The 12,018-nt window shown below is 38.2% G+C and overlaps 1 protein-coding gene across 1 annotated transcript; it reads left to right on the top strand.

The window, feature by feature from the left end:
• Window positions 1-11,601, top strand: LOC101167982 (basic helix-loop-helix transcription factor scleraxis). Its single transcript, XM_004077782.5, has 3 exons — window positions 1-945; window positions 1,088-1,304; window positions 11,017-11,601. Exons 1-3 carry the CDS (start codon window positions 557-559, stop codon window positions 11,053-11,055), a joined length of 645 nt encoding a protein of 214 aa, XP_004077830.1. The 5' UTR covers window positions 1-556; the 3' UTR covers window positions 11,056-11,601.
• Window positions 11,602-12,018: the final 417 nt, after the last annotated feature.

The following is a 12,018-nucleotide window of genomic DNA, read 5'->3' as shown; positions in this document are numbered from 1 at the left end:
AGACTGCAGACACACGTGGAGCAAAGAGGCGGAAAAAAAGCAGCACGAGCAGGAGACCAATAGAAAGCAAGAGATCATGATGCTGTTGCAACAGAGCAGTTTTTGCTAGTTTGGCTTTCATAAATGACAAATATTAAAAAAACAAACTAGAAGGGTGAAGGTTTAATGTAGCAAAGTAAAGGCAAGTTTTGACTTTAAAATGCCACAATAAGATTTTTTTTAATTCAAAAGGAATAACTGCAAGAGACGGGGATCTTTTGGGATTTGAAGCTTTTTTTCTGTTCAAATCAACGAGAACCAGGAATCTCCATTTACCTGACAGCAGAACTGAGGTGGAGCTCTTTGACCTGCACTTTGGGACCATTTCACATATGCTTCATTGTTAGGAAAAGAAGAATAATCCCTGGGACCAGGTAAATCTCAGGTAGACCTGGTGAACAAAGTGGTGCACACTTTTAGCCAACCCCAGTCGCTGTCGAGCATCATTGTCTCCTACAGCTTGCACCTTGCCTTTGAGGCTTCTCCAGAGGACTCATTGAAATCCACAGCTCTAAAGATGACATACGCCATGCTACGCACAGCGCCTCCTGCAGGCCGCTTCCTATACGGCGACATCGCTCTCCTCTCCGAAGACGATGAGGAGAATGGCAGCGAAGGCTCTGGCTCTGAGGAGCGAACCACCAACTCCTCTGCGTTTCGCTTGTCTTCCTCGTCGTCCCCAACGTCCTTCCACATCAAGGTGAACAGAAAGAGAAAAATGTGTGTGGCTGGAGGGGGTGGAGGTCTGGGGGCCATGGTGGGGAGGCTGGGCACCCCTGGATCATCACCTCATGTGGAGGTCCGCCAGAGGACCGCCGCCAATGCCCGGGAGAGAGATCGCACCAATTCTGTGAACACAGCCTTCACAGCGCTGCGCACTCTCATCCCCACTGAGCCTGCAGACAGGTACTTTGACTGATGCACCTTTTTCACACTTACATCTCTTTAACTTCTGCCATTTTTGTCTGTCAAGGCAACAATTTCCCTGTTTCTGATGTTCCTGGTCTAAAAAGTTTTTTGTTGTTCCACACATTTCTGATGCTTTCAGGAAGTTGTCGAAGATCGAGACACTACGCTTGGCCAGCAGCTACATCAGCCATCTGGGAAACGTGTTGCTTCTGGGTGAAGGGCTTCATGATGGACAGCCTTGCCACGCGCCATCGCCCCCATTTTTCCATGTCAGCTCCTCCCCCACCCGAGGATCTGACCAATCAACTCAGCCCAAGCACATCTGCACCTTCTGCCTGAGCAACCAGAGGAGAATGGTGAGCAAAAAACAAATGAGTCTGACAAATGTTAGATAAACAGAAAATTAGGAAAGTTGGACATGAGATCATTAAAGCTCTTGTGACAAAATTTCATTATGAACTCAAAAAAGCTAGAAGCTATTAATACATTTTGTGCTATAGCTTTCAACTTAAGTGAATTGTGAAAATTTACAGAATTAAAAAAAAATAAAAGATTAAAAAGTTGGTCATCCCAGCTGCATGGAGATCTGGATGGGTTTAATGCTACCCCTTTTGCAAAAAGTGGTCTATTTAAGTGTATTACAAAGTATATGTTTTTTTATGTTTATAATTCCAATGAGATTTCACGTTTGACAAAAGGAAACAAAAAAAAAATACAAGAGTGACTGGCACTGGCAAACGACAAAACATGCAACTGACATTTGTATATGACAGTACCAATATAGTGCATCAATAGTAATACTGCAACTGTAAGTATGTTTCATTTATACTAAAAGTGTGGCCGTATAGTTGAAGTTTACTTTTCATCCACTATCTATGTATTGTAAATTTAAAATGTTCCAATTTAATCTATAGAAGTATTCAGTTAGGATACTTTGTACACTACACACATATATGATAGTTTATTTACCACACTTATCCTTAATAAAATAAACTTTACTGTACTACTATTGTGCTAAGGGCCAGCTGACCTGAGATCAGTGACAGTGCATGTAAAGTTTGGCTAATAGAGATTTTAAAACACCTATCAACAGTTTTTTCAGTCTTAGGGGTAAATTTTACTCAAAAGTAAAGGTTTCTAGGCGTAGTGACATTTCATGTAAAAAAGTTGAATTTTTTTAGGGAAGCATAAGAATAAAAAACCTTTTTTAATTTCTTAAAAAACATGATCTAAGATAAAATGTGCATGTTAGGGGTGTTTACGCCAGGAAAGAAATGACTGCAAGCTCATAATCCCTTTGTGGGTATGATATTCTGAGGGATTTGATATGAGTCAGAATGTGACAGCTTAAAAAATGTGTAAGATGGCCAGAAAGCTAAGATTTATATCATACACTAGTAACTGACTGAATCTGACCCTTTAATTTTGTAATTCCTCATTGCCTTCCTCATTTAGGTGACCTGCACTTTAGCGCAAACATAACTTGACTAAGTGTGAGCTGTCTGCTCACATTTGATTGATACGATCCAGGAAACTGATGTAATCAAGAACAATCTCGCATAAGAAAGTCATTGGTCTGATGAGAAATAACAGCGAGTGAAGAATTACCATCAGCTGAGTGAAAGCAAATATTTATGAGCCCGGCTCAGATTTTGACAAACACCGCAGAAGATGATAGAGAGCTGACTTCCTCTTATTTCTCCCTCTATAACCAAAGCTGCTGCCCATTTAGTAGGATTTATGGGTAGGGAGCTGACATCTGGCAGACTCCCCCGTTACCCCAGCAGTGTGTGAAAGCTAATACCCTCCTCCGTCCCTTTAGCTGAGGGATAACTTGACTCTCAGCGAGTCTCCTCTCCCCACCCTGTGTCTCCACAATGAACCTTTGCAAGTGAAAGCCTAGATGTCCTCAGTGTCTAAACCCAGACGTCCTCAGCTGAGAGATAATTAGCCTGAGACCTGTGTCATTCTCACCCTTCTGTCTTCTATTTTTCTTCTTCTGACTGTCTTCCCCAAGTCTTTCATATTTATCCACAACCCCCCCCCTCCCCCCTCTTCCCCAGCATCTCTTTCTTTTTACTCTTTTCCTGGTTAACTTGCAACCCCCACTGGCTTGGTGCAAATCGATCAGGCTAGTGAAGGTCAGAGCTGTCACGTGGGGCCATGTAATACTATCTACTGCTGTCAACCCATCTTTGCAGATGCATGACTGACCTGTAAATGCACGCTGTGCAGTAATGGTTCAAAAAAAAAAAAAAAACTCTTGTCAGACAATTCAAAAGCTTAGACTTTGACAAAGGCTTGTGTTTCTGGCTGACACACGGGTTTTCATTAGCAGGATGACTTGTGTCCCCTTTCTGACTTAAGATTTATGTGCACTATGCCAAGTATTCACCCACCAATAAGCCAATGAACAGTGTTGTTCAGGTTACTTCTAAATGCAATAAATCCCTTAACTCACCATGTTTCTTTGTCAAAATCAAAATGCAGTCCATGACTCCTGTGTTACAAGTAAGTTTTTTTCTCAACACTGGTATGCACCAAGCCACTTCAAAATTACCTTAAATTTGCATCTACATGAGAGCAAAAACACAAGTGATTTTTATTTCATACCTGGAAATTAATTCAGGCATCAAGGGGTTAATTACACCTGCAAAAGTAGAAGACAACATATGACGTGTATTTCACAATTATATTATGGGAGGCAGAATGGTTTAACTAAAATTATTGCGTATTTGATAAAGTGAAAGCACAATTGGAGGAAAAACCCCTCTGTCAGTTTATTCCATTAAATATTGGATATTTGTTTTTAAAAAATGAAAATCAGAAACCAAACTTAGAAACTGAGGGCAGTGTGCCTGCTATACAGAAAAAAAAAACTGCCAAAGAAAAGCAGGTGAAAATGCACCTGGCTTACACAAACACAACACAAACGACATCTGCTGTTTCTGTGCATTAAACCAGACAATAACACATGTTTTAAGCACACAAAAATGAAGCTAAAGTGTTTTGGTCGGTGAAGCAATCATATCAGTAATATCCATTCTAATAACAAAAAACTTTAAGTTTAATTAGAAAAGGTTTATGACTGCATTTTTTTTACCCGTCTGCACCATAGTTATGGTAGCAAGAATATGCAAATTAATCATGTCAAAATAAATATTTTGCTACTGTAGCAAACTGTTGTTGATTTTTATGTCCTTGGGTTATTTTGATAAATGTGCATCGCTCCAGCATCACCTAAATTCAGCTGTTATTTCTGTAAAAATGTGGAGTCTCAGAACAAAGTGGATGTTTCAACCTTTCAAAATGTTTTAGGGGTTGAATACCAGAGATCTGTGATTGGCAGCACCTGAGAGTGTTTTATTTTTATTGGAAGCTCTCCGCAGTGGGTTTGAGTGGGCTGAAGGGCAGAGTGAGTGCTGGTGATTACAGAGACGCAACGAGTGTGGAGGAAAATCACAGTCTATGTCCTGAGTTCTCTCTTTTGTATGTTTTTTATGGTCACTGAGGTTCATCACAGCTGTCAGGTCTGCTTAGACCAGCCGCCTCAGTTACACTCATTTCTAATGCAAGAGAAGGTGAGAGTGAGAAAAGAGTACAATCATTTCCTCTTATTATGTGTGACTGCAGTATAACTGTTGCAAAACAAACAGTCGTGGTACTAATGACCACTGTGCACAGGGCTAACTGTTGCATGTTCCATATTCAGAGGAACTGTGAGGTGAATACTGATGTGATTTCATTATCCGTGTGTCTTTAAGTTCAGGCTTCAGGGAGATTGAAATGGATATTATAAGTAATCATGCTTTTCTGTTTTTCATTGTCTTTATTTAGGAGTGGGCCGTCAGTGAAAGTGAATGTAAAACAGATTTTAAAACTTCTCATTGTTGCTTTTCTGTGGACTATTTCCTTGAGTTTAAACAAATTCTCTTGTCTTTTGACATCATTTCTGTTATTCAGTATTTTTAAAAAATGCATTTCTGGAAAAAATCTCTTTCAAAAATACAATACTTGTGTTTGTGTTGTTTACACACATAAATCTTTCTCCCAACAAACTCATTTCACACCATGATTAAGTAACGTGTCAATAAAATCCCATAAAAACCTGTTAAATAATTTTTCTTCCATTTTAAGATTGTAGATCAAACTGTTTTTGGATTGTTTTAGAGAATACGATTCAATAATGCCAGATTTTCAGAGAAATGTGCCCCTCAATCCTTGTTTGCTATGTGGCTCATTTGAGCACTTTTTGCTCACTTGACCTTTTTGCTCAAAGGTTTGAAAGCAGAGCTGCTCCAAATTGTTGAATTGGTGTTTATTCAGTGCATAACATTTTCAAATGTGCTAATGTGTCTACTTCAGGTTGCAGCAGTCTGCTGAGTTTTACAGCTTTTCCCAAGATGGTCACTTATTATTTTTTCAGGTCCGAAGAAGAAAACCCGATTTACTCAATGAAGAATAAAAATAAAGTGTTCTTTACAATATTTTTCATCTTTGGGAGGGTTTTCTCATATTTAGCTTTACAAGTTCAGTTTTTCCAATGTGACCATTTTCTGGAGAGTAGAAGTTTTGTGTCTGAAATAAAAAAAAGAATTAAACCATCAAAGCTAGATTTGAATGACAAAGCTGCAGTAAAAATGTTGTTTCTGTTAAATTGAATTCTTTTGTGAAAGAACACAGGCTTTTTTTCTATGGGATTATTATTATTTTTGTAGTTTCTTAAACTTTTAGAAGGTTGTCTATATTGACATCAACGATAAAACTGCTTCTAATAAATGTAAGCAGTTCTTTTTTATGTACTTGTTAAACTTTTTTATTAATAGTTTTTTTTTTTATTATTTGAGTAATTTTTCCAAATCTTCGCCCATTTGTGTAAACTTATGTGATAACACATGACATATGAATGAATGTCAACCATGACTACTAATGTAAAAAATGACAAATAAGAAATGTTTGCAAATTTTCTTCATTGAGAAGATTGTGAATGACAAATCCAATGGGGATATATTTGTGTCTTGTGTGTCTGTCCAAACACACAGACACAAACACACGCACAGACTGGGTTTCTGTGTCTGGAAGTCATTGGCAGAACAGAGCAGAGCAACAAATGAGCTAATTGTTCTGTAAATGATTTATCCTCTGCTGAGGCTGAACAGCCAGTGTTTAATTCAGCGACTGCTATTAGAAACACATTGACGCTGGGCTTTGATGGTCATGTTAAAGGGGCCTGGAAACCACTCTCTGTGAAACGCCCTCCTGCTTACACTTGCAGCCACACAAGTGACCCATACACACACATGCTGCCACGCACTTGTGCACAATCCACCACATAGAGCCTTTTATGAAAAACAGTATTTTGTGCATTTTCTTCTCATCTTTTTAACCAGACAGAAGTTCTTTGCTTCTAGCCACATACATTATGAAAAGTGCTGTCTTCAAGACTTTTTGAACTGATAGTGTGCAGAAAGAAGGTGAAGAGAAAGGGGACTTGTGGGAAAATCAAACTATTTCTCTTCCAGTCTGGAGAAGTTGGTTTGAGTTTTACTGAAGCGACGCTTTGCTTCCGTATGAAGACCAAATGGTCCGTGGGACAGAGCGCACAAAGGAGCACGCTAATGCGGTTTTTGATTTTTTTTTTATAGAAGCAGGGTTAAAGAACAATTTTTAAGACTAGTATATGAAAAGCAAATTATCCTTGGTGCCAAATTAAACTTAAGTTGATTTGAAGTTCCCAAGCTTCACCTCCTATTATTTTAAAATATACTGCTGGGATGCATTGAGGGTACCTTCTTTATGTGGGCAGTTTTAAAAAAAAAAGAAAACCTTCTCCCCCAAGTTAAGTGTAAGAGCCTGGTTTTGTGTATGACTGTGTGCAATTAAGCATTAACCTGTCTGTTTCGTTTCTGCACAGATGGAAGCTGTTAGGCCCTAATTTAAAACCAACAAAAGAAGCCGGGTCAGATAACTAACAAAATCTATTAGCAGAGCTATCAGTCTGTTGTCATATAGTCTTCAGGGAAAGAAGAGTGCTCACAAAGCAAATTAAAAAATAACTACAGACAACTGAGCCGGTCAGTGTGCAACCCAGTGAGGACAAAAGCAGCGGCTGAGTGTTTTAATTATACCGTTTCTCAAGCTGAATTTAATGGCCAAGGTGACTATCTTACCATCTCAAGTCAAAGGTAGCACTATGAAGTTTTATCAAAATCAAGAAAAGATTGTGTAGTTGTTACAGAGTATCTTTAAAATCCAACGTGGTTGGATGGTTGGAAAAAGAAAAATTAAAATAAAAGGTTTTTTTTTCCCCAGAAACAATCAAGATTGACGCCACATAACCACAAATGCGGAGCTGTTTCCAAGCTGCACACCAGCAGACTGGAGCTATTCAGTGTGTTGGGTAGTTCAGCATAAATGTTCAATGTGTTATTTTTTTTTAATTGAGGGTCATTTATGAGGCTAATTACAGCTTATATAAGCCGCTCCAGGGACCAACACAGACTTAAATATTTTTATTCAATAGGCTAAAGGATATGACCCTTTTTTATTTAATGGTTAAATACCAATCTCCTTATAAGATTGCAGACCAATGCCAAAGCGGAATTAATTTTTCCATCCAGTCAGTCCTGTTCGAATGCAGCCAGACTAAATTAGATATTTGTCTTCCACGGACCAGCTGAATGGAAACAGCTAAAACATAAAGTTTGCATAGACAAAAAGCTATAATAAAAGGTATTTGACAAGATGCTGGGTAAAAAGCGTTGATTTTTTTTTTAAATTTGCTGGTTAAACAATTATGTTCCAGGGTGGTGATATCTTATAAAATCAAAAATAAACATCAGCAGGTAATTGCATTAGTGTTGGACAAATCACTCCTTGGGGAGTTAGTGGTATGTCTGTGAGTGTGTGTTTGGAAAGAGAGCAGAGATGTCATTCGACTGTGACCTGTTAGTCTTTAAGAAGTTGTTTTGACTGCCAGGCCTGCCTCAGAGCTCCCCGTCCTCTCTGTTTCGACTAAACCAGTGAACCAGCCTCACCAGCAGCAGCTGTGCTTCACTGAAGTCACAAAGCGCTCGCACAGTGCTTCCAAGTGATTCCCTTGTAATTTCATGTAATTTGGGGAAATCATCGAATTGTAACGCATGAGCTTTAAGTGAAATTTTTCGTGTATCCCCTTTCTCAAACCTCCACTACTTTTCCCTTCACTGATAAATACCTTCAATTTTCCACAGCACTTTCCTACGAACCAAAGAGCACGGCTCCACTGCCGTCTTCCAGCTGTTGTTTTATTTTGTGTGTCTCCGTGTGTGTGTGTCCCAGGAAAAAAGAACAATAACAGCAATGCTGAAATGAGACAAAGTTTCCCATACTCTAGCAATTTCTTTCAGGAGAAAATAGGCTCTCTGGCCAAATTCCAAATTCCCCCGCTCGGCCTTGAACTTGCTTTTTTTGGGGTTCACATAATGGCATAGAGGCACATGAAGTAAGTTGATTTTAGATGGACTACCACTCTCAATCTTCATAGAGAGCTACTGTGAATGCGGTCTGGTAGATTTCCAATAGTTTTTTAGTCTCTGGAGGGGTCAAGGTTGTGAAACTGAGCTTTATCCTTAGTGCAGGACACAACAAAAAACAGTTTGATCTGCCTGTAAAATGGTCCTTTAATCAGCTGTTTGGCACTTCCTCACACTGCAAAAACGTAATATTAACAAAAGGAAAAAGACCCTTTATTTACCAGAAAAATTTTCTTTTTTTCTGTCTTGCAAGAAAAATAATCCTATCAAAAAAGTTTGCCAATATAGCAAAAGTTTGAAAAAGCACATCTTAAAATTATTTTTCTAAAAATGAAAATTCTTGGTTGGACCATTTTTTTGCCACATTGGCAGATTTTTTTTTTTGCTCATTTAAAAAACATCTGCCAATGGGGTAAGAATTTTTGACTCATTTTTAAGTGGCCTATTTTTGTAGTGCAGTCATGTTTTAATCTAATAGTGTTTTTGGTGTCCAAAAAGTGAAGCACACTTAAGATGTTGCTTCATAGGCTCTTGTTTGTACTCAGACATATGTAAGAAATAACAAGCAATAATTACAAGAAAACCTTTAGTTTGAAGACAGGACTTCTTATTAATATTTTTCCTTTTGGAGGTTTAAAACTTTCACATCCCTTTAAAGTTCATAAAGCCGTCACACTAGTATCCCCCTAAGAACAGTGCATTGCTGTTTACACTCAGGGATTCTGAACAGACAGAAACAAGTTTTGCAGTAACAGAGCATTGTATATTAGAGTTTCTATCACTGATAACTTCTTTTAAATCAATGTTTTTAATCTGTGCGCCACAATACCCTAGTGCGCTGTGACAGATGATCAGGTGTGCTTTGCAAAATTATTACATTTTATCCAATTAGTGTAAAAAAACTTTCACCATGGTCAGAATATCAGCTCTGTGTTCACCCAGAGGCCCAGATTTTACACAGACTAGTTAGGAAAATGAAAATCATAAATTACTCTTTTCTTTGTGTTCGTTTGATGCTTATCCAAGAGACGTTGATAACAATAAATGTATACTGCTGTTAATACACAATACCGTTTCTTTTTTTTTTACATTTTCAGTTAGTAGTGTGGGATTTTTATCAAATGTTTACCTTGGCCCAGAAATTGTTGTAAAACTTTGTTTTAAGGGATGATTTTTTTTCACCAAACCAAGGCATTCACTCTCATTTAGCACAAACTAAAAGACCTTTGCTTTAAATTCAAAAACGTTTGAAGCTTTACAGACTCATTTTCTCATGTCTTCGATAAAGTTTCACATTTTCTCCAAGGGAAAACCCCTCTGATTTTTGCAGGTTTCAGACATAAAGTGATAGATTGTCTTTTTGCCAAAACCTTCATTTTCCTTCTGTTTCCTGTATCTAGAATGCATAGGAATTCATAAAAACTATAAACTGATCCGAGTAGAGTCTCAATCTAAGCAAAACAGTGCTTGTTCCAGCTGAATAAAAGCAGTTCCTTTCTCCGTTTACTCACCTTCATCAGTGGGAGGATTGATTCCCGTCCAGATCCTATGATTTCACTCTCTTATTACTGCCCTATATCCTTCCAAACACCTACACACCTTTGCTGATGTCAGTCAAAAAGCCTTTCCAAAACACCTACACCTTGCACTCTGTCTGGGAGGAAATGTGTAACAGGTGTTGGGCTGATGAGAGGGGGGCCTGAGGTGGGGGCAGAGAGAAGTCAGGAGAGGACAGGGGCACAGCGAGGGGCGAGAACCCCACCTCAGGCGCCTCGAGTGCCAAAGGTAACAAAGTTATTGCCATGAAAAACAAACAAACATACTTTTTAATTTTTTTTTTTTCAAAAATACAATTCTAAAAGAGATCAAAATTCCACCTTATTGTTTTTAAGTTTAAATTTAAACTAACAAATTACTTTATACTTTGATTAGAAAACTGATTGGTTCTCCCAAATTATATTTGCCTTTATTGATTGACTGTTTGAGATTTTTAGGACTTAACTCAGTGTTGAAAACAAATATGGTTTATTTGTTCCTCAGCCCGTTTTGAGCCTTGTGATTTATCTTTGGAAGTTCTGTCCTCAATCAATCCATCGCATATCTCTCAAACCCTGGTTCATTAAAATGTCTTCACCATTGCTTTGAAAGCCAGCGTTGGAGGGTCTGGGCGGTGAGCACTAAGCAGGTCAGGCCAACGGGGAAAATGTGATGTTATTTTTCCTGGCCTGATAGAGAAGGGCTCCGAACCAGCCAGGAAATCGCAGCCTCTGGGTTCTGATACCACAGATAAATGGAGTGTGTCGTCACGGGCTGCTGTAAAAAATGTGAGCTCATGAGGCCCCTCCTCAGCCTCCAAGAAAAAAAAAAGGTGTCAACAAACTGAGCTTTCACAGCCAAGGACATTTATTCACAGTGTATAAATACACTGAGGACAGACGGGATTGTGTCAATGTCAGCATTAAGGCCAATACTTCCTGTTTAATTTTGTCCATTTTGTCGATAAATCGATTTCTATATGAATTTCTTGATAATATGTTGTTTTTCTCTTTTGCAGAACAAAGACAGAGACAGGAAAACTACCATCCGGAGCTAACAGCCACATTGACAGTCCCTCAGATGAAATCCTCATCTCTTTGACAGTGATTTTTTTTTTTATCACTGCAGCTGGAACACAAGCTCCTAATCCACTTGTAAGACTTTTGAAGGACTTTTTATAGCACTTCCAGGACCTGCCTTTTTCCATTGCTTTTTACAAAGAACTCAATAATACTTTCAGAGGGCTTTTACACAATTACCAATGACAATCAAGCACTTCTCCCTGTATTGCACAGTGACTTTTTACTCAGTGTTAACTGTTTTTGGCGCATGATCATACAAACCCCACAACTTTGCATTAATCAAAGGCTGTGTGTTATTATTGTGTAAACTGAAATATAAATGTATATTTATGTAACATAACATTATGTAATGAAATGATGTTATTTAACGGTTGTCTAACATTCTTGACAATGTTCATTTTTTATGAAGTTACAAACATTTGCTTCAACTTGGTTAAAAAAGAAACATTCAGCAGAATAAACAAATTTTTAAACGTGGAAAATAACTCAAAGGGATTAATAAAATGTAAAACTAAAAACAATTCATGCCCATGTTTTTTTTGTTTGTTTTTTGTTCATAGCTCTTCCTTAGGCCGTCTTTAGATTCAAATAATAAAACTTTAATGTTTCTATTTCTTAATAATGAGAGTGAGATGACGTTTCTTCAACTGCGCCCTCAATCAAGAAGAAGTACCACGTTTTGAGACAAACTAGAGTTTCTCACATGAATTATAATTTTACCGTAATCCCTGCCTGTTTTCTTTTGTTTTTCAAATTTATCGGCCTTCTTTCTCACCTCTGGGGAAACAAATATCCTCCGTCTGCTGTTTGTTGACCAGAAAGCAGAGCAAACTTAGACAAAGACGGTCAAATGGTGTGATGGACAAGACAGGTTCAAGGAGCGCAGGAAAAGCCGGGAGGGAATCGAAATTGAATTTACAGGTATGGCCTTTTGGACA

The sequence above is a fragment of the Oryzias latipes genome, chromosome 16 (assembly GCF_053564925.1).
Source record: "Oryzias latipes strain Hd-rR chromosome 16, Olatipes_Hd-rR_3.1".
NCBI lineage: Eukaryota > Metazoa > Chordata > Actinopteri > Beloniformes > Adrianichthyidae > Oryzias > Oryzias latipes.
This window is presented reverse-complemented; position numbering and strand designations above follow the sequence as displayed.

Bases quoted from the DNA above. Each gene is read 5' to 3' on its own strand.
- LOC101167982 (XM_004077782.5), top strand. From the start codon at position 557: ATGACATACGCCATGCTACGCACAGCGCCTCCTGCAGGCCGCTTCCTA. The intron at 946-1,087 runs GTACTTTGACTG...TGATGCTTTCAG, and splicing joins CCCACTGAGCCTGCAGACAG to GAAGTTGTCGAAGATCGAGA. The intron at 1,305-11,016 runs GTGAGCAAAAAA...TCTCTTTTGCAG, and splicing joins TGAGCAACCAGAGGAGAATG to AACAAAGACAGAGACAGGAA.